General features: G+C 37.6%; 1 protein-coding gene across 24 annotated transcripts in view; it reads left to right on the top strand.

The window, feature by feature from the left end:
• Nucleotides 1-24,211, top strand: part of nrxn3a (neurexin 3a) — a 300,107-nt gene that overhangs the window by 76,510 nt on the left and 199,386 nt on the right. For all 24 annotated transcript variants that reach the window (XR_016146667.1, XR_016146666.1, XM_089120264.1 and 21 more), the window contains 3 exons: nucleotides 2,007-2,445; nucleotides 4,766-5,149; nucleotides 22,628-22,831. Coding sequence is in view for 22 of the 24 variants with exons in the window: in XM_089120264.1 (XP_088976390.1) it covers nucleotides 2,007-2,445; nucleotides 4,766-5,149; nucleotides 22,628-22,831 (1,027 nt within the window). In the remaining 2 variants the exon portion in view is untranslated. The remainder of the gene's footprint in view (nucleotides 1-2,006; nucleotides 2,446-4,765; nucleotides 5,150-22,627; nucleotides 22,832-24,211) is intronic.

Below are 24,211 nucleotides of genomic sequence, written 5' to 3'. Positions count from 1 at the left end.
CTACGTCAAAGCCTGCCAAGGGGGCGTCTTCGTTCAGTCATAGTGTATCTGACATATATTTGAAGCTATGTGTCTGTCATGGATTTACACTAAATTGATTCTCAAAAATACGGAAAAAAAGTGCATTCCGTATGAGTTCAATATGGAACACGACTTTTATGTGTCAAATACGGAGCGATTCCGTATTATACGGAACGGTTGGCAACACTACTAGTAACCCTTCTGTTCTCCCAGGGCAACACATTTGTTCTCAGTTGAAATGTTTATTTTGTTTGAGTGACATTTTATTTTTTAAGAGTAAAAAGTCAATTAATGCAATTAAAGAATATTTCAGTGAAGAGGTTTAACAGTTTAGACAACTTAAATGTGATTTTCGAGCTAAGTTACAGAATCAAGACTCTGGGAAGGGTGTGGATATTTCACATCTATGAGTGGCTCATCAGCTGAATTAACTGGCTGACATTTCACGGGCCGCCTGAACGCATCAAAATGACAATGCCAAAGCATGGGCCAAATTGCAGAGTATCAATTTGTGTCAGAGACTATGGCTGCCCCTGGTGTTGTGGACAATTTGTAAGATGAAACTTGATTTAGGTGATGAAAAATGCACCAGACAGGATAAATAGAAATGATAATGTTACAAATAACAGCAATCATTGCCTAATCAGTGTCTGGCAGTTTTCAGTCATGTTGAAATCTTCAAGGTCAAATGCGGGCCCATGATATGCATGCAGGGATTCTATGTTGAGTATACTATCTTTCTCTTTCTTACATTTAAGTGTGTGTGTGTATGTGTGTTAGTAAGATAGAGAGAGAGAATTGCAATAATAGTTGTTCATTTTAAGAGAAAACAGAAAACCATCATGACAATATTTGAGACTTATATGGAGAATATGCAGAGTTCTATAAGTGCCATGTCTCTGATTGTGCAGGTGAAGTAATTTTACCTTCGTGATGTTAAAGTTTTAACAAAACCTGGCACATCAATCTATCTGACATGGTTTACAGAGGGAAAATACTGTTTTTGAAAGAACAATAAGAGTCCTCAGCTAGAAGTTTTAGTCTTGTGGAGAAAAATGACGACGTTTGTATGAGATGCGAGGAATCAACCTATGGCTTTGTCTGAGAAATGGATTCCCCTCAGGGAGAATGATATTTATGATCTATCAGATAAGAAACACGACAGAAGAGAAAAGCCTGTAAGTCGCAGTTACTTTTCTTCAGGAACAGAACAGAATCCTTCTATTCCACTTTGTCCTTCCTGGATCTGAGAGGATGTTTGATTTCCTCCCTGCAACGTGCAGGATTAACTGTAATATCAGGGCTTGAGCATTTGTGAAGATAGCTTGCGCTCACAAACAGTGTGATGTTCTAAAATGTACCCACAAAAAAGATCGCCTTCTCTAGGAGAAATTAGCTTAAATGGGCAATTTCACACCTGGCGAATTTCTTCGGCGTTAGGAGGTTTAATATGTTCTATGCTGGTTTAACGGTCAAACTGTGGAAAATTAGTAAGGCACAAAAATTAGCAAGAAAATATCCCAGATGGCCCTTTGCCACATCTAAAACTCTAAGCAAATGCTAAGAGCACATAACTAATGTCTTACTTTTAACAGGCAGGCACTAGGACCCAGAGCACGATGTGAGATTTGGGTAGCATGCAGGGGGCAGGACTTTTTTGAGCTTTTGTGGCAGAAAGTGCCATTGCGGCTTTGTCAACCCATTACCATAGTTATCAAGGAAACCAGACCCACATGCCTGTGCCAGCACAGCCTGAGTCAATTACCACTGAGAGACAGTCATTTGCATGCAGTGGCCTGGCCTATTGGTATTATCACAGGTCATATTTGAATAAAGTCACCTTTGCTGCTGTCTCTATTTAGCATCCAGAATTTAAAAAAAAAAAAGAAAATTGCATATTCATGTTCATTATCTTTGAAACCCAGATAAAGATATCACATATATTATCATCATCATTCACTGATTATTTGCTTACATCCACACAGGTTGTTTACAAAAACAATGACATCAGGCTGGAACTCTCCCGGCTCGCCCGCATTGTGGACCCCAAAATGAAGATCCAGGGAGATGTGGTGTTCAAGTGCGAGAATGTGGCCACCCTGGACCCCATCTCTTTCGAGACTCCCGAGGCTTATATCAGCCTGCCGAAGTGGAACACCAAACGCATGGGCTCCATCTCCTTTGACTTCCGTACCACTGAACCAAACGGCCTTATTCTCTTCACCCACGGGAAGCAGCAGGAAAGAAAAGATGCCCGTAGCCAAAAGAATACAAAAGTGGACTTTTTTGCAGTGGAGCTTCTGGATGGAAGTTTGTACCTGCTGCTGGACATGGGCTCTGGGACTATCAAAGTAAAAGCCACACTGAACAAGGTGAACGACGGGGCCTGGTACCATGTGGACATCCAGCGAGATGGAAGATCAGGTCAGTGTGTGGATACTCAGACAAACACACACACTTAAGTGTTATTTATGCCATGCTTAACACATGTAATAAATGATCATTTATTTGTTTGTTTCTACAGCACTCTCTGTTGTAGTAAAGTTAATATTATTGGCACGTTTATGATAAATTAGATTTTTCTCATTCGTTGCTTAGGGGAAAAAAAATGTCTGATAAATAAATGCAGTAATTCAGAAAAGTAATTCAATGTAAATATATGAAAAATAGGTTTACTAGAAAGAGTGCACCGCTGTCCTTCCCACAGTCACTAACTAACAAAAATTACAGTTTTGTAGTACAGGTAGAACTCAGGAAGAATATTTTCAACTAAAAATGAATTAATGTCTTTCCAGAACTTATATGTGAATTCACAAGACCAAAATAAATGTGAGATCAGGATGTAAGCCACAAAAAGAGCATTTTATGTCAATGCAACAAAAACAAACTGCGGCAACCCGCTCCACGAAACATAACAAACTCTTCCAGCCAATAACTGTCAAGAAGGCCCTGGGGGTGGGATTTGGGGGGGTCTTTGCAGATGAGGAGGAGGGAGGAGGTCTATCTAGATTCTAGCCTCTGTTTTGTTTGAAAATACTTTAAACGTCAACAAGAAGTCACGTCACCTGACATCGCTTAGAGCACCTTCAACAGGTTTGGCCTAAAGGTCAGAGAGTGTTGAAAATGGCATTGTACATAAAAATTGCAACAGAAATGACTAACATTTACTAATATTATAAGTAAAATTAAAGAGAAAAGAGAAAGAGAAATTTCCATTTTCGATATGGCTAATATGCTCTTAGAAATAAAGACATTGTGATAACTTGTGTCCTATTTTTAAAACCAATTTTTAACTTTAAGCTCATAAAGAACTCCCACTTTGCTTCATTATTAAATCGGTTGGATACTGTAATTGCTTGTGTGTTTTCCATCTGCGTTAAGCTCTGCAGCCCACAGATAACAGCTTTAAACAAAAAGCGCAGTGGTTAGTCACCTATAATGGACACATTTAGTCCAAAGTAGGCTGACATTTTCATTTCCCTTCTACTTTGACAGAACTTTCTATTAGGGTTTATCCCCTCTATCTTTCTCTTTATCCTCATTCACCTCTTTCTTTCTTCCTTTGCCCTTGAATCGCTGGCACTCTGTTTCTGAATCGATTGGCGACTACTCCATATCACTTCATAGCACAGGGCCCATGGGACGTCTTGTGGGATATCAATAATGCGAGGTTTTAGACAGAGACATGTGGGTGACTGGACCAGTGTCAGTTCTGAAGAGATTATTCCCATTGATCCCTGGTTCCCCACATGGGATGCATTGTTTACATCTGCGTGTCTGTATGAGAGACACCGCTTTACAAGATTCACACATTCCCGATGAGGTCATAAATAAGAAATAATCCTCTCATAGCCCCCCACTCTCTCTATCTCGAAGTCTATGCATGGTCATTCTATCCCTATCTTTGTCTCTTGTGCACGGGACAGACTGTCTGAGATTACGCAGTACAGTAATTAACAGTTGTTTAGTTTATAGTCTATCCACATAAAAAAGGGAAAAAGCATGTACTTTTAAAGTATTTTAACATGTAACATTTAAATATATATATTTAAATGTTACATTGTTTCATTTAAGAAATTCATCCCTTGTTTCATTTAGTATACCCAGATTCATGAATATGCAAATAAGCCCCACCTCCACTCAATGACACCAGTTTAATGGGTTTTGTGGAATACTTCATTCTGATTGGTCAATTGTGCCATTCAGCTGTATGTTATGCCTCGATAACAACCAGTAAAAACTGATAACATTGGCTCATCTGGGTAACTGTCACTAAAGTTGCCATTTTACGCTTACTACGAACAATCTTTCCTCATTGATGTTTCGTGATAATAATATATTAAAACTCCAATCAATATTTTGTGTACAGTTATTTAATTATGCCATCCAGTATTGCAGACTCGCTCTCTTTTGTTTCATATAAACGCAGCTGCTGCCATTTTGTGATGATTGTTTTGTACACTGTAATGGATATCCTCATAATTATTTATGTGGTGAAATACCATGTAATAAGTGGTATGGGTTTATTCTGGGTTAATAAGTAAGTTTGGGTTTATTCTGCGATAACAACAGCTATACATTATTTTGCCATTGAAATTACTTCTGGGGGCATTTTAGAGGTTAAAAGCACACCTAAACTGCACAAAATAAGAACCATAAAATGATTTTGGACCTCTAACAATAACTCTGTTCTTTTTAAAGAATTGCTCATTTAATCTTTGTCTCACTTTTTTATTTTTCCCAGGCACCATATCTGTTAACAGCCGTCGCACACCGTTCACTGCCAGTGGAGAAAATGAGATCCTGGACCTGGAGGGGGACATGTACCTAGGTGGCCTCCCTGATACCCGGGCAGGCCTAATCCTTCCCACTGAACTATGGACCGCCATGCTAAACTACGGCTATGTGGGATGCATTCGGGACCTTTTCATTGACGGTCGCAGTAAGGACATCAGACAGATTGCTGAGGACCAGAATGGTGCAGGCATAAAACCTTCCTGCAACAGGATGCAAGTCAAGCAGTGCGACAGCTATCCATGCAAGAACAAAGGCGTGTGCAAAGAAGGATGGAATCGCTTTATCTGCGACTGCACAGGCACTGGTTACTGGTCCCGCTCCTGCGAGAGGGGTGAGTTATCTGCTTTTACATTCACTTTTCCTTCATTAGTTCATATGAAGTCGACAGGCCTGGATTTCTAGAATACATGTTTTGTTTTATTTTAGAATAAACACGAGAGGCGGGTTTAGTTTCTATTGCAACATTTGAATAATAAAAAAAGACAATTTACAATCACCGTCACGCTAGTTTGTTTAGCTTCTCACCTGTAAAATCCCATCTGCTGCTGTTTGTAAACAGCAGATTAGCTCTCACATAATCAGTTAAACTATAAGCTTATTAATATCTCAGCACGTTGCTGTATGGAAGCTGATGTTCTCCGGCGCTTGGGGATTCGTGCCTGTGATGATGTCATAACTTGGAAAAAGTCCAACCCCATATACAGATCTTCAGATTTCATAGGCACAGAGATTACTATTTGCATGAAAAATTAAGTGAAATGTAACAATGTCGAGACAAATGTTTTGGTAGAGGAAATGAATGGGTTTTTGAGTGGTTGTGAATCTTTAACTTAAATGGATACTTCAGGATTTAGCATTAAGCTTTGTATTAGTAGAAATTCTGTAGTATTTTCGAATTACCATGCTTTCCACCCTCATATCCCCTGAGACGAGAGATTTATGTATTTTTTTGTCTGGAAAAAATCCTCTGATGACACAAAAATGGTAATTTTGCGTCATTTGAGGATTTTTTGGCCAGAGGCTAAAGACTACAGTCGGTAGTATGGACTGTCCCGCATGTTCTCAACCCACTAATAGGGGGTGGGATTTCACTCACAGAATGAACACATAGAGTCAGCCATCTTTTTTTGGAAGCTAAGCTAGCAGGCTCTTGTTCTGTGGAGAAAGCGGAGTAGTAGGGGTTACCATCCTCTTTTTCCCGGACATGTCCGGACGTCGATGTCCAGGATTCAGCTTTTAATTTCTACAGTTGCCATTCATTGTTTACATGCACATCTTTTGTTTCAATCTAACTGAACTAATTCCATTGGTGAATTTGAATGTAGTGTTTACAATGCTAAACAAGTGATTGGTTGATGTGCGTTTTAACATTGCTAAGAAAAATCCCGCTCTTCCGTGAGAGATACAAGACGTCTCACAGGTGTCGCTCATCAGTAATCACGCCACCGGCCTCGCGCGGTTCTCCCGCGGTCCTCAGTCTTGTCCTGCTCACCACAGTAAACATAATGAATGGCGACATTTTGGGCGATCTCGAAAGACATTTTCGGGCAGACTCATCACAGAGACTCACTACTACACTTGTTGTTTAACTACTGAACTTTGTTACCGGTAGGCGTGGTGAAGCAAGTGCATTCTGGGAGTTCTTGTCTTCCATCCACATGAGCCAAAACTACATTTTCTGGCTTTTCTCAGTCTAGAAAGCTTCGAATTCAAAAATAATTTCACATTTCTTCTACAGAAATGACCCATTTTAAATACACATTCATCTTTCCAGAGGTGAAGTATCCCTTTAAGTCTGTTGTGACTGCATGTTAAAATGACTCCATATGGGCCGGTACGCAGGGGTTCCAGGTAACCAGGTAATAGAGGGACTCCCAGCATGTCTGTGAACACTGAGCATAGCCAATTGCTTGTGTTGGCATGAGAGCTGGTTTTTCTTATGGGCTGAATTACGCCACATTCATTTAGTTGATATTACAAGAAACCATTGTTATCTTTTTGTTTTAATCTTGGTCTATATAACATATTTTGAAAATCACATTTGTGGTTTAAATGCAGTAGAGCAGTAGTTCTCAAATGATTTGAACCAAATACTGCCAAGTCCCTTTAAGTCTTGGTAAACGCTGTTTAAAGTGACGTATCTACAGCTCTCTATGTACTTCAATGTATACAGACCAAAATAGGCATCACTGTTTGTCAAGAAAACTATTCTATAACATGTATCAAATCACCAATACTATTTGACAACAACAGTATTACACTGTATGTTGCTTGCTTGCTTATGTATTTATGTTTATTTTTTCTTAAACTATAGCTTCTACACTACTTTGCACCTTGTACTACTTTGCAGTAAAGCTATATTGGTGACACCATTGTGAGAAATTGCTTGCGATTTACATAATTTGTTGCAGTTAGGGGAAAAATGTTTGATAAAATAATGTAAAGCAAGTTCAATGCAAATAGATGAGAAATAAGAAATAATTATTATTATTATAATTATTATTGGGGCAAGGTCAAAATTGAGGTAAAGATTAGGTCACCGATGAAGACTCTTGGTGATCATTACTCCAATTTCTGATTTGCTGCTTTAATATATATTATATAGCGTATGTTAGGGCTGCACGATCTGGGCCAAAATTATAATAACAATTATTTTGATCAATTTTGAGATCATGATTATTTATCACGTTTATTTCAAACAAATTAGTCACATTGGCTAATTTTAACTGCTATCACATCCACTATGTGCATCAAAATAAAACAGGTCCTCTTTTTCACCAAAATCCAGTGCATCTATCTCCTTAAAGAATACATACAAATAAAGAAATCACTAAAGAAAATGTAGCAAAACTTCAGCAGGGCAATATTTTACATTTTACATTGTGTAAATATATTTTAGGAAGCAAAATATAAACTTGTACCTGCATAATGGATGCGAATAAAGGTATAAAATATACATATTCCATAACTAAAATATGTCTCGATTATAAGGGGAAGATAGCAGACATTGACATTAATTGTTTTGTTTTTGTTTTGTTAGAGCACATGGAATGCTATCATCTTCTGTCTTTGTGCAATGTTTTAGACAGATCTAAAAGTCATACAACAGTTTAACACTCCATTGACAGAGAATACACACCGTACATCAACCTCCTGCACATTCATTTGCCATAAATGTCAGTCATAATCGTCTGCAAGGGCATCGAACTATTCTCATTTAGAGTAGAGATGCTTCTAAACATTGTCTTTCGACGATACTTATGCCACAAGGCAAAATATTTCAGTTTTCTACGTGTCAGTCACCCACACACATACACATGCACAAACTCTTTATTGTGATTGATAGCAATGAAATCTGTGCACCTGGAATGCTTATTTGCATAGCTCATGTCTGAACTAATAACCAAACACTGAAATCACTAGACAGCCCTAAAATTTTAAAGAGCACTTAATTTTATTAATTACACACCTAATTACATAATTATTAGGAATGCTAGCTAAGATGGTTGAAGACGATCTACATAGAAGCATCCACATAGAAAACGCGGAACAAATTCCTGGTGGACTGGTCAAATCTGTGCACCTTGACTCATTGAGCAAGCCAGTCAGTTATGTTAAGACTAGTCATTCACATTTTACTGTTCAATATGCATCACAGTCAGTAAACTGGATCATCAGCTGAGACCAGTAGTCAAATGTCTAATAGTTCTGGGTGAGTTTTTAACCTCAGATGTGCAATGATGCGTGTGCTTTGGAAACACCAATATTCTACTTGATTCCAATTCCTCACACACAACACCACTCGAACCATCCATAAAATAAGCTTTCATAAAGTTTGGAAAGTTTGAAGTGAATTTCAAGTACATTTGCAGGCTTCATTGCACACGATATGTGCTGTGAGAAACCCGTGCTTTGCTTGATGTGTGTGTGTGTGTGTGTGTGTGTTATAGCCTTAAACCCTCACTCTGCTAGTCTGCTAAGGGTGCAGACCGGACTACCTTATATTTGTCCAGATCTGTTATCTGCTTCGTAGATGCCTGTAGCTGCTGCTCGGGCTAGACAACCGGCTGCTGTCATACACCGCGCTGTACTCCTGTCGGTACACATACACTTCACATTTTCTCTAATGCAAACTCAGCATTTCAACCCTGAGTCTGACAAACACCTCTTTTTTTTCCAGATTGAGGAAATTTGACATTGCCCTGGAATGAAATGTATAGTCTGGAAGTGCTTCAGTTAATTCACTTTAGAAATGTAAATAGTTTAATGAAGGGAATTTAATGGATTTCATTTTCTCAAGCTTGCTTCTATTCTACATTGCACTACTTTGCAGTAAAGCCAACACTGTTGACAGCTTTATGATAGATTGCTCGGGATTTCATTTGTTGCTTTAAAATGTCTGATAAACAAATGTAAAGCAAGTTAAATGCAGATAATAAATTAGTACTAGTACTACCAATAATAATCATAATGGTAATATAGATGGATATAGATCGATCTATTATTCTATGTATTAAATTATTGTTTGAGACACTTCCAGATGTTAATTTTTGATTAAGCAGCTTTAACATCTAAACATGTTATGTCATATAATTTTACATTATGCAAAAGCCTGCAAACTAATGAATGTGAATATAAATGTGTCTTTTTCTCTGTCATTTTTTGATTGGCATGTATTATATTCTAAACAAAGAAAACTTCCCTGACTGAATTGATTTCTGGAATATAAAACAACGCAAGCTGGAGAGTCTGAATGAACTGAATTCTGCTTCCTTAACATTTATTAAATTTATTATACCGAATGCAGTTAGGATCTCTCAAGGTCATCTCTTATCTTACGCTTAAAATTACAAACACCCTAACTACATATGAGCTCAGAAAACTACATTCTGAGGGGTTAAAGAGATGAACAGTGCTGGATTCTTTATAGAGGCCCAATTTTAATGAAACATTTTTACATATTACAATATTGTATTTTTTTTTCCCAGTCAGTCAAGTCAATTTATTTTTTTCAAAAAAAAAAAAATAAATGTTTGTTGCTCTAGCATTGACTATTACATTGACTACATTCACAATAAAGCACAGTGCTGACTTTTTTAATGAAATGGTTATTGTATAATATAAATTTCAAGGTCACACATTTTCATTAAAACAACATTTTTATTAAGCAATTTCAAGTGCCATCTTTCCGCGGGAAGATGCATTACAGTCCCTGAGATGTAAACCTACATTGATTGTTACGGTTAATATCTGAGGACTATGTTGTGCATTTATCTGTTATAATAATACAAGCTAGTATCATATAAATCTGTTTATTATTTAAAGATTTTAATAGTTTTATTAAATCTGTTTTATCTAAATGATGAGTCTTTTTCAGAGACATAGCTCACAGTAGAATAAATTATAGTGTAAACAGGTCAAACTTATTTTCATGCGGTATAATTGAACTCATTTCACCGCATCGCCTGATATGCCTTGCCAATTTAGTGCTGGGATTTGGTTTTGCACATTAATTCCATCAGTCATTAATGTTCAAAATTATTTTGTTTTGTTAATAAATGCATAACCTCATTTCCGTGTGAACGCCCCGATCATTACAAAAGTACCTTGACAGGTCACGCTTCAGCAATGCTAAATTAAATAACGAGATCGGATGATTGTGGGAAGAGCTGATATGTTGATAATTGGCTTAGATATGTTGTGTGTTTGCCATGCAGTTTGTTAATATCATTTATATGTGTCTACGCTCCATGTTTTAAGGTGTTTTTGTGTTTGCAAACAGGCCAAGTTGTACTGGGAATTTTGGTTCTCTCCTAAGCACCGCTGGCTATAGTGCTTGAGTTAATTGCTATTGATTCAGGTAGTGTGAAGGTCATATATGCTGGCCTGGGGGCTTTAGGGAGCCAAAGTGGACCCCACAGCTACGGCCCTTAAATCACATGAGAGTAAACTGAATGTTACGGCTATGGGTCCCTTAACAACACTCAAGTATAATCACAACTGAGTTTACTCACATTCTGGGGATCTTCAGCAATACAATATTTCTCCCAGCCTTGACCGTAGTGAAGCCCATGTGGCACGGAGGCCTGTTAGTGTAAAACTTTATAACACAAAATGCAGGTTCCCTCAGTAGTGCACTGCAGTTCTGTTTTACTTTCCCGTTTTACCGCCGAAGGCTTTTAGCATATATTGATTTGATACTGTAGTGTCTCTGATTAAGCCACAAAGAGCACATAGAGATGACATCCGTGAGGGTTTATCTTGCAATTACTCTTTGGAGCCTAATCTTGGTAATTATGTCAGTGATTTTACTCTTTCCTCAGGTTGTCTTTTCTTTTGATTGCCTTCATTTCTCTCTCTGTCTCTCTCTTTCATTCTCTTTGAAGAGATGATGAGGGGGAGGAACCTTTGTAAAATGCACAATGATTGGAGTAAATCATTTCATGGCAAAATTTCACAAAACAAACATTCGATCGACATTCGTTTATTCATGCAGCTGCAAATGCATTTATCCAAAAACAAAAGATGTCCATTTTGTTTGGTTTATTTATATATATATATATATATATATATATATATATATATATATATATATATATAAAAAAAATATTCAGTAGTCCACACCTTTGCAGTGCTAATTTTTCCACTGTGTGTCTTTAGTAAATCCTGAAAGTAGTTTTTTAACACCAAATAGGGTTTGCGCTGGCACAAGCTGTTAGTAAATCTGGCCCAAAGTGTTTAAAAAATAAATATTATTTTATAGATATAGTTAAGAACAATTATGAAGATTTAGAAGAGCCCATTTTGCTGCTTTGTGTTGTTGTTTTTCACTGGTCTTAGATCAGTGTTAATTTTAGCAGCACAATGCATGTTCTTGATCGATCATTTCTGTCATTTCATATCAGTAGCACAATGCACATTCCACACACATGTATACATGCCCACATTTTCAGACACCTTGGACGTTGAGGTTGAGGTTATGGATCGACACTCAAGTCATGTCTTCGGGGTAAACACGTCAGTATAAGATTTCACAGCAGTCGATCAAAACGTGCCGCCCCCGTGGTCCCGAGGCCTTGTTATCTCCCCCCTTCCCCAGCAATCTGTCTGATTTCACAGCTTCAAGAAATCAGCTCATATTCTGCAGATTTCCTCTCCCTATCATTCACCTCTCTTTGAAAAGTATCTAATCATGCTGAATAGCCAATCAGCGAAGCACTAACAACAGCATTCATTTGGCCACGGTACACAAGCTCATCCAGACGGGAACTTTGTGGCTGCCTTTGTGTAGCTCTTTATTTAGGACCGGGTAAAAATGATTCGTTTCTTTTGCGAGATGGATCAGTGTGTTGACACATAAGACCCCAACAATAGAAAGTGTTCAACAAGAGTATACAAAACATGCCATTCCATCACGCGAGGGGAGAGGTGGTCTCCGCCATCGCCTGAGGGAATGGGAGATAGCATTGCTTTCCTTGACAGCTGTGGATATTGGATATTTCAAACTGTCAAAGAGTTTGCACATTCTCACTCTTTATTTTTCCTTTATTCTTACATTTTGTCTTTATCACAATACATTCCTGTTTTGAATGGGCCTTATAGCTTTTATTATTATTATTATTATTTAGGTCCACTTGTGGTGTCAGTAAAGGGCTGTTCTAAAAGATGGGCAGCATATAATTATGATTCTTAAGATACCATCTTTTGGCCAAAGTCTATGGCAGCACATCATGCATCTTTTACTGAAACATTATTACTGATACAGTATTAAAGTATTGATTTAACTCCTTATGTCTTCCTTTTCTCCGTTGGACAACATTCAGACCTGGATTATTATTTTTAATTTATTTTTATTTTTTATCAAGAGTTCAGAAGCCATTTCAGGTTTTACATTTTTGATTTTTGATTAATTCTGATGAATTATTTAGTAGATTAGAAAAAAAAAACTCTTATGGTAAAGATCAGGATTAAAATACATTTCACTTCATCAGGACTAATCAAAAGTGGTGAGCTAGAATGAATTCATTAGAATCACTAAATATCTTAAAGTTTATCATGTGCTGACTGTGGCCATTTTTTAATTCTTATTTGAATTAAGACTTTCAGATATGCTATATGAAATATTGTACATTTGTATCATTTTAGGATGAAAACGAATGTCTGCTGATGAATTAGGGCCGAATATACCCGTACACACAGGCAACAGGTTTATAAATGCATAAAGAGAGCAGAAATTTAAAAGACAAGACACTTTATCTCAGTCTGCCATCTTCCATAATACCATTGTGGCAGTTCAGCATGAATTTCCGTTGCTCTGAGCTAATCGCATTGCTCTTTGTAAAATGATACTTTTGTTTTTGAATGTTTGAGTCTGTGATTTAGGACAAGACATGAGGCACAAAAGAATCTGAAATCAACTAATTATTTTTCTGTTGTGGCAGAAACAATATTTTGTTTTAGTTTTCAGAGCAAATGGAAGCATGGTTCCTTCCAATTTTTGTTGTCGTTTGTTTTTGTCTCTGAACACTTATGTCATGCAGATATGACTATTTATTGAAATAAACAGACTGTGGAACAGTTAATATTGTTAATATTTTTAATTGACCACAGACAGCAAACAGCCAAAAGAGAGAATATGTCTGTTCTTTCTTTCCTTCCTTCTCCTTCTATTTAATTTTAGCTAATACATCCATATAACATTATCATTAACATCTCTGACCGTTAAGTGATATTACAATGTAGCATGTAAACTTGACATCCTTGAGCACCCGACATGCTACATTGCAATATCACTTAATGATAATATTATATAATATATGGAGATAGATTTGGTTTCAGATTTACCTAAACTCAAGTTTAAAAGGAAAAAGACTGCGGTTAGTAACTTCATATTTGTCATTATATGTTTTTAGAAAAAAAAAGAAAAAAAGAAAAAAGAAACTGCACTGTGGACCAGAGTTTATTTCGATAGTGGCTCAATATAACCAAGCTGACTCTCGCGTCACTGAATAGTCCTGAGCATTTAAATAGTGTTTTATCACACTGCAAATTCAAGCTGACACAATGTAAATTAGTCATCATTGAGCATTCACACCACACAATATCTCATTTTACATCAATGTGTTTTTTCTGTCCCTCCTCTCTATGTGTGGAGGCACACAGGAGCCGAGGTCTCTGTCACTGTTTGGCCCCTCCGTCACAGCTGGTTAGAGGAGCAAGAGGTGACGGCCCACGATAATCCACATAACATGCTCTTAGTAGACACTTATGGGCCCGCTGAATTTTCAGATCGCAGGTGTTGGCAGCCTCAAAAGCCTTCATGAATTTTTGTCGAGGACCTTCATCGGGTAAACCAGGCTGTTACACCACTGTTTCTGTAGTAATCTAAGCCAATCACTATCATTCCTGCTTTCTTCCCGTAGAACAATTTAAATGAGCCATGAAAGGACAAGGAAGGAGAGCACCGTGGTGCAGCAGAGAGAGAGAGAGAGAGAGGGGGGGAGAGCACAAGAAAGACCAGAGACATGGGAACTATGACATAGCAGCTAGCATATGTACCCACAATAGATATAGTTGCATTGGCACCAATTTAAAAACATGTACTGTATATTATATACATATTATTACATATATATATATATATATATATATATATATATATATAATAGCCATATTTTATAAGAATGATTTATTACCAGTCAGACACTGTTGTGTCTTAAAGTAAGCGTAGAGATTTAATCTTGCACTTGCAGACTTTAATGTTTTAAATGTATTCCAAACTCCAGAGAAGACACGTGAGATGTCAGGAGAAAAGTCTGGTAGTCCATGAAAAGTTCATTCAATTTGATTTGCTATCCAGAAGAAATAATAAAAATTAAAAGAGATGTGATTTGTAGGTGTTTCTCCCTGCTATTCTCCACTATCTGCAGTAAAATAAAGAAGAAGAGAGGGATTCATGGAGGGCTTGTGGGTTTGCTGTAAGCTGTGGTTGAAAACAGTTTATTTTCAGTGGCAGGAGAGTTATTGAACTGTTTCTAATCCAGCTCTGAAGCTAAATTAGCGCAGACGAGAGCGGTCCGCAAAAGCTGCTTCCACAATCACGGCTGAAACAGAACAGAGTAAATCCTTTTGTGTCGGCGTTGGGAGGAGCAGAGAGGCACGTGTAGGAGGTTGTGCCCAACTGTATTTGGTCCTCCTCTTTCAAGGGCGGCTCTAAATTATTCAAATTGTTGCTGCAGCATTGCTATGATTCTCTATTTATGGCAACTGCGGGTGTCAGAAGCCCCCTTCAGGGTTTCACTATAAACCAGTCCTGGGCCCACCAGTGCTTGGGAACTGATTTGCACATTTAAGTGTTCTTTGAAGGATACTTATGAAACTTGGACATTGTATAATGCTGGTTATTCACACTCAGTAATGGTTCTTTAAAATTGTTTACAGTGTCCATGCAGTAATTCTTTTAATTTTCTGTGTTTAATGTCAGTTGACATTAATTGTGGTTGTGCAATCATTTAAATCACTGCAATAATAACATGTGTTGACATCCTAAGATATCTGCTGCCATCTAGTGGCACATGAGGGGACATTTTAAAGGATCTGTGATGGTCAACCTAGAGAGATAGAGGACATTTTAAGGACATATGCTGTTTTCTGGATATTTATCCTGTTTGGTGCTGTGCATACATTTCTTAAGCGGAGCAGCTTTAAATGTTATGTAAATTATAGTATTTCTGAATTTAAACTATTGCAATTTATCTCAATATAAGAGAGATAATGGATTAATTTTTGTTATTCAGTTGACTATAGTCCCAAATCCATCTTGAATTATCTAATGTAAGACTTATGTAAAATACTAAATAGACAGCCTATAAGTTAAGCCTGGTTTTTGATTGGTTTATGATTAAGCAGTTGTGCTGTGAAAAGCCTTAATTTTCGTTTGCCTAAATTGCTCTGTTTCTTGTATATTATTTTAGTAGTGACCTTAATTCACATGCAATGTTTCTCTCTACCCCTCTTATTTAAGCTTGTGTTAGAAACTACAATTGGCATCATTCTGGTTGTGTATAGTGATGGGTATCATAATGCTTTTACTGGTATCTCTACAATTATCGATCTTCTAACAGTATTGGTTCTTTTTGAGATGGAGATTTTTTAGGGTGCACATCCAGGGCACGAATCTCCCGTTCAACCACATCCCAAAGATGCTTTATTGGGTTGACATCTGGTGACTGTGGTGGCCATTTTAGTACAGTGAACTCATTGTCATGTTCAAGAAACCAGCTGAAAGTAGCCATCAGAGGATGTATGCATGGTGGCCATAAAGGGATGGATATGGTCAGAAACAATGCTCAGGTAGGCCGTGGCATTTAAACGATGCCCAATTGGCACTAAGGGGCCTAAAGTGTGCTAAGAAAACATCCCCCACACCATTACACCACCACCACTAGCCTGCACAGTGGTAACAAGGCATGATGGATTCATGTTCTCATTCTGTTTACACCAAATTCTGACTCTTACATCTGAATGTCTCAAGAGAAATCGAGACTCATCAGACCGGGCAACATTTTTCCAGTCTTCAACTGACCAATTTTGGTGAGCTCTTGCAAATTGTAGCCTCTTTTTCCTACAGTATTTGTAGTGGAGAAGAGTGGTACCCGGTGGGGTCTTCTGCTGTTGTAGCCCATCCGTCTCAAGGTTGTGCGTGTTGTTGCTTCACAAATGCTTTGCTGCATACCTCGGTTGTAACGAGTTGTTATTTCAGTCAAAGTTGCTCTTCTATCAGCTTGAATCAGTCAGCCCATTCTCCTCTGACCTCTAGCATCAGCAAAGCATTTTCACCCACAGGACTGCCGCATATTGGATTGTTTTTTTTTTTTCCCTTTTCACACCATTCTTTGTAAACCCTAGAAATGGTTGTACATGAAAATCCCAGTAAATGAGCAGATTGTGAAATACTCAAACCAGTCCGTATGGCACCAACAACTATGCCAAGCTAAAAATTGCTCATCACCTTTCTTTCCCATTGTGACATTCAGTTTGTTTAGGAGATTGTCTTGACCAGGACCTCAAACCCTAAATACATTTAAAGCAACTGCCATGTGATTGGTTGATTAGATAATTGCATTAATAATCATTTAGGTTTTGACTATTGACTATCGTCACTCATTAAGCAGGGGCTTTCGTGTTGTGCCCTCTCTCTCTTCTGAATTGCGAATAGCAAACATCCATCACGGACAAATTGTTTAATATTATTGCATATAGAAACGGCCGGCAATATAGATTTTGATAACTTCTATATAGCAATAATAAAGTATAGGGCTATAGGCCTACATATATATTCTTAATTTAAAAAGTACCGACAGCTAAAACGGAAATGTCAGAGCTTTCATTATTTTGCTCCAGGGCCCAGAACACACACCTGCAGTACATTATTTAACATGTGTGTGACCGTTTGTGTGGGTGTATCCAGTGGCCACCTGCAGGTATTACAAACATGCACTAAACAATTTCCTGAATGATTTGGTTTTAGTAAAAGGTTTTAGTTTAGTTATTAGTTTTGTCCACAAAGCAGAAAATATCCAGATTTTGGAGTGGAGAGCTCTCCAATGTTTATTTATCTTTTTAACTTGCACTTCTTTTTACTTTTTTTACTTTCTTTTTTACTTCTTTGCTATGACTCTTTGAATATTAGTTAACATTATTACACCTGAATTGGCCATTGTTATAATGATAATCTCACTCATGCTCGCAATGGTTGATGAAATGTCATTGGGAATTAGGCAGTTGGACGCCACAATGCAATAGCAGACGTATATTAAAATGTCTCTCTTTACACCTTTATTTGCAGCATGTGGCACAACAGGAGCTGATAAAGGTTAAAGAGTCTAAACGAACAGCAAAAGAGAGGCAACAGCTGCTCTGCTTACCAAATGGTCTCTGCTTGTCTCTGCCTCACAGCAGAGACTGAAGGTTGAATTGCTGCCTACATTAATGTCCTTGTCATTTTCAGTTTAGAGTCCGTCGTCTCCTGGTGAGCAGCAGGAAGACTGACAATTTAATGAACACTGATTGCCTTTTATGTCTGATGTTTCTCTCATTATGCCATTGAGACAGAGCTCAGTACAGGTCAGTCTGATCCCTCTGTGCTGCACAGATGATGATGATAGATCATATCACAGATACACCTTAATTAAGCAGCCTGCGCTCACTCAATATTAGAAGCTAAATCAATACATTTGTATTCCAGAGCGCTAGCCATTCGGGTTAATCGAAACGTTATGACACAAACGTGATACTGGTGCCTCAAGCAAGGCCAATAATTTGAAGGGGTTGGGAAACTAAATAAAATCAAATAAAATGTGCCCGCTCAAATTTTTTTCATTAAAAACAAAAAAACAAAAAATCCTGCCATAAATATTTCTTACTGGCTATTAAACTAATTTTATAGATTTGTTGTGCACGTGTTACATTTTAATGTTCTTTTTTTTAAGTTAACTTAACTTATATCTATATATACACAACATTTTATTAACACACACACACACACACACACACACACACACACACACATACATACATATATATATATATATATATATATATATATATATATATATATATTTATATGGTGTGTATGTGTTATTGATTAATAAACATAATAGACATAAAAAAATCCAAAAATCTTGTTTAAAAATCATTTTAATGGAGCTTAGGATGTCACACTTTGGGACACTGCTTGAAATCTGACCCCAAAACTACACATTTGCAAATCTCCTTGAATGTGCACAAATAGTCAGATGCATTCAATATCTGTTTGTGAACGATAATGCATATCCAAAAGCTCAGAAGCAGCACAGAGAGAGAGAGAGAGAGAGAGAAAACAATTCTGATTAAGCATTCCATCTATTCTTTCATCAATTAGTGAGATGGAATGTCAGTTAAAGCCCTTTATTTATTGAATTAGCGTCTCCCATGAGTAATGCTTTTTGCTGCTCATTTGACTTTCATGAAGCGCGTTTCATTCGGGCATGTGATTAAATAAGTTCTGTTCATTATTTACATAGGAAAACAAAAGATCTTCTTAATGAATATACCAAAATGTAGAGTGTGCACAGCATTTTTATGCAGCCATAAGAACTGTATTAATTATAACAGCTAAAAGAAAAGAAAACAATCTTTACAGTGAATGAGTGCCTTTACGTGCCCTGAGACGGATTTATGTAATGCTTTGAGAGGAAACAGTAGTAAAATAAATCTCATAAGTGAGCCTCTCAAGATGGCTGCCGGGCGCTGTTGTGTAACATCAGCCCCTTATTGAGAAACACCGCCACCCTGTGAAGATCTGGTGGCTTATTCCCCCGTCACTCTTGTCACATCCTCCACACCATGTTTCTGTCCACCCGCATCAGCCCGCTGCTCAATAACGTTGATACAAAATCATTTTGATTTGCTTTCACTCGGAGTTAATCATCTGATACTGTCTGGAGGTTGGTCCCACTTTTCTGTTTCCCTTCTCGCTGTCTTCACTGATGGCCGCTCGACCTCAATTTCTTTCTCCCACTTTCTGCTTAGTATGCCGGGTGTAAAATGAAAATTGGCGGGAGCCCCAGGGAGGATTTGAAAAGCAACTAATTGCACATAATAACATATTGATCGTTGTGTAATTGTAGAGTTTGTCGGCGGTTTCTGCATCAGTATTTAGAATGCATGTGTTCAGGATGGAGTTTTCACGGCTGAGGATTAAATGAGCATAATCATTGATATTTCAATTACTCTTGAAATATGTGATCATTGTATTTACTTTTATTGATTTTAGGAAGTCTGCTTCGTGTATTTTTGAGAAATGTATCTGAGACAAAATTATTTTAAGTAGCCTATCTTATTGAGCCGTATTTAGTTTTGGCGGATGGATGAAAGACTTTTGAAGTTCGAAGCGCTTTGCTGTCGAAACGTGTTACCGAAACTTTGCAGCAAAACTTAACTTAGAACCGAGACTCTCAACAGAAAAGAAAAGAAAACTAAGAAAGAAAAGTGAGACGAATGAAGCTGTTTGAACCCATGTTTTTCTGATCTATTTGGGTTCTTTTGTCTGCTCGTCTTACATGGATGCTTGTCTGTCTGTTTTCTGTCATGGCTCTAACATGACGGCATAACGTAACTCTAAGTATAACTCTAACATAGTTCTAAGGCTTTGTTCGGGTCTATGTCCCACTACATCCTCTTGATAAGTCCTGCTCTAACCTTGTAAAGTGTCTTGATGAGGTAAAGTGCTGGATGGCTAAGAATTTTCTCCACTTAAATGAGAGCAAAACTGATGTTATTGTTTTTGGCCCTCTTGGCTCTTCACTACTCATCTCTTCCTATTTGGGGCCATTATCCAGTAATGTCCACCCATGTGCAAAAAATCTGGGTGTATTTTTTGACTCTGAATTAAAGTTTACTAAACAAGTAAGTGCTGTGGTGAAAAGTAGTTTAGATTAATAGCGAAAATGAAACCTATGCTCTCACGTAGGGATTTGGAAACGATTATCCATGCATTTATATCATCAAGACTGGATTATTGTAACGTGGTATATTTGGGACTCTCTCGGTCATTGCTGAATTGATTGCAGCTGGTTCAAAATGCCGCTGCTAGACTTTTTTGACCAGCATGAGAAAGTGTGATAGCATCACCCCAATTCTAAAATCCCTTCAATGGTTACCACTCAGATTTCGGATCGATTTTAAGACTTTAATATTCATTTTTTAAATGTTAAATGATCTGGCACCCTCCTGCCTATCTGATCTTATTATTCTGCACTAGCTAGTAAAGAATCTGAGATCGGCAGATAAATTATTGCTCCTGGTGCCGCGGTCCAGACTTAAGCAGAAAGGTATACTATAGCGGAAAGGAATACTTTACCCCTCGCCATCCGCTCCATCCCCACGTTGCATTCTTTTAAAATGGCGTTGAAAAAGCACTTTTATAGCTTGGCATTTAACTCCGACCCAAAAGTTACCTAAATATATTATTTTTATGTTTTTGTGTTCTGTATCCTTTCTGTTTGGTTTTATTGTTGGAATTGTACAGCACTTTGGGCTGCGCTTGAGGCAGTAGAAATGTGCTATATATATTTAAAAAAAAGAAATAAATAAACTAAACTAAACTAAGATTTTTAACTCAGGTTTGTCCAGCCTCCTGGATGATATCTGACCAATTAGACACTGTCATTATTTGAGTGGTGGTACTTCCTTCAGCTCTCATCGTAAATCATGCGTTATCTGTGATCCCCTTACTCTCCAGCTTTAGCAGAGAGAGTTCAGAGGATACAGTTTAGACATGACTATTATAAGAACACAAATCATTTTGCACAGATTTCACTCAAGCCATCTTCTGAATTAAGAATATATGGTCGTAATGATAGGAGACAAGATACATTTTCATTCCCACATCTAATAGTTATAACAATTACATGACTTATCTGTGATCTAAGCAGAATAGACACATAGGGGTTGTAATTGTGTAATTGTACAATTGTATAATTATGCAATTGTATAATTATGTAGTTGAACGATGTTTAATTATAAGTCCGTAAATAACTGTTTTGGGATGAATTTATGCACTTTATAAGTAAAGTCTCTGTGGTTGTGAGAGATTTCAGCTCTGGGTCCTTCAGAGGTGTTTATGACTACAGGGGTCTGTTTTAAATCCGTTGTCCTGGGATCAAACACCTTTGTCGTTATCTTGGTGGGTCCATCTCTGAACCAATCAGTCTTTTCCAAACTATCTAACTTTGACCAGTTCATCCTCTCTTTAGGCTCATCTCTTTGAAGCTTTCAGGGTCATAAAGTTTAGCGTATAAGCTGGAGCCGGGATTTTTATTGTTCTGGAATGTTGAATTCTGTTGAATGAATCGCATGGAAGATTCATTTGTGTTTGGTTCACCCTCAAATCTTACATTGGTTACAAAACTTTCAGAGCAAATTATCTTTTGTAACTATAAATGTTTTCACTGTCAATTTTGATTAGTTTTGAAAAAAATCCTTGCTGCATAAAAAACATTAATTTCTTAATTATTATTTTATCTGGAGCAAGTTTTGACCTTCATTGAATATTGTAAATAAAACTAAACATCTTGTGCTGCACATGTTTTGTCAAAAAATATTTAGCCTGAGGTACTTGAAATTAGATTTTATATGACCTCTACAATTGATCTCAGAAAAAAAAAAAACCTGCCCAGACAACAGAGCCTAGCTGCCATTTTTGTCTACAAACTGTAGAGTCAAAGCAGACATTTTATGCTTGGCTGGCTTTTCTAATACTTTCATATGGAGTGTTTTCAGGCCAGCAGTGCGTTGAATGACAGTCAGAGGCTGAGGCCGGAGAGAAAGGGCATCGCTTCGTCCATCAGTCCTGTCCAGGGGGTGTGCCTGGCTGGCTGGCTGGCTGTGTGGCAGCTTGCTGAAAATGCAGATGGCATGAGAGATCTGTTCATTTACATGTTGAGCCAGTTAATCGAAACCTGTAGGAGAACTCAATATGCTTTGATTGAGTCAAGCGTTTTCCCAGGAAGATGACTTTTCTTTTTGATGGCCATCACCTTGACCATGCAGTCAATTGGTATTTCAGAATTCCTGAAGGCCCAATCATTTTTTTTAAACTGTTTTATTATATAGTCTAAGATGTCACTCCAAAACAATTTCAGCTATTTTAAGATTTTTTTTTTTGTCCTCTCACAATGTTTGTTTTTTTCTTCTCATGGAAGAAAAGTGTGTTCTTACATTTACAGTAACTTATCTAAACACAGATCTTGTGTTCTTTTGTCCACAGAGGCGTCTATCTTGAGCTATGATGGGAGCATGTTCATGAAAGTGGTGATGCCTACCGTGATGCACACTGAAGCGGAGGACGTGTCCCTTCGCTTCATGTCTCAGCGGGCGTATGGCCTGCTCATGGCCACCACTTCACGCGACTCCGCCGATACTCTTCGATTAGAGCTGGATGGCAGTCGTGTCAAACTCACGGTCAACTTAGGTATTGTATAAAAACCCCTCCTTCAGGATGCAGTGCTTCTTCTTTTTCTCTCTCTCTTCCTTTCTTTCCATCGTTCCAGCCCCACCCTCCCCTGAACCCATCATCATTACATTCATTAATAAGATATATTAAGGTGTTGTTTTATTGTTTTTCTTTATTTGCATGGTTCACCAGACATTTGATTAAGTTGAGTCTGAATTGATAGTTTTCTTTATAGTAAGTAATTGATTGAAATTTTAATTCAAATTTTGGCTATTAATTGATATTGAGGGTTGGGCGGTATGACCTTAAATAACTGTACAAGTAGTATACTATTATATATCAAAGTAGGGTTACTTATGTATTTATGAAAGACCTTCAAATATAGTACTTTATCTTATCATTTTATTCTGAACTTGATAAATGCAAACCAATGGATACCTTTATTTATTTAAGGTTAAGTCCAACGTTAGCTGCACACAATGCTTTGTTACTCAGTTGAAGCATTTAGAAGCAGACCGAGACCCTCCTTTTCAAAGGGTCTTGATTTCCTTGTTTGCACCAGACTTCGTATAGCAGCATTTACACTTATTTAAATGAACCGCACTAACAGCGCAATCGCACCAGAGTTCGTGTTTCAATCGAACCAAACCTGCCAAGTGTGAACATATCCTAATTCTCCATCATCTTGACTCAATTTTGGCCATATTCCGCTCTGTATTCTCACTTTACTACAAATTGCTCTTAACTGTTAATAATATTCTGCTTTTCTGCCCATCGCGAATGTGTCTATTGCATTATAAAGTCAAAATGTCTACCGTCGCATGGTATATCTACTACCGTCATACTGCCCAGACCTAACTGACACAATGTTTGGTGCATCTTTTGAATATATTAACCATGATCATTGTCATAGTGAAGATAAAAAAAACTCCTTTGAGATAGTCACAGCACTACATAACAGAATAGCAGTTTTGTTTGATATCAACTTTTGAAATGACGGGTAGGCTAATTCATTTTATACGATTGCAAACCCCTTCCAAGTGTTGTGACTTTCTGATTGTCAACTTAACACCAATTCCTGTCATCTTTTCTACTTGGCAATGTCTTCAGTAACACTTTTACTACAATCCTCATGTTACGTCTCAGTTGGCTCCATTCGTACCACATTTGTGGTTTGGTTGGTATTTCCTTTCTGTTACATCACCTCCTTTTAACCATCGTCGCCTCTTCCCACCCTCACCCATTCTCTGACACACATTCTCCATGCTTTGTCAAAAGATGGTATTCACCCCTTCAAAGGCCCTTAGCCTGCGGCCCGGTCGGCAAACAGCCCGAGAACAGAGCTCTCAGCTTTACCTGCAGCTGGTACTGTAGCACCTCTCAATCCTCAAACCCACA

This window comes from Pimephales promelas, chromosome 15 (genome assembly GCF_988280905.1).
Source record: "Pimephales promelas chromosome 15, fPimPro1.hap1.1, whole genome shotgun sequence".
Lineage (NCBI taxonomy): Eukaryota > Metazoa > Chordata > Actinopteri > Cypriniformes > Leuciscidae > Pimephales > Pimephales promelas.
The sequence above is the reverse complement of the archived record's forward strand: the minus strand, read 5'-3'. Positions and strand labels throughout refer to the sequence as shown.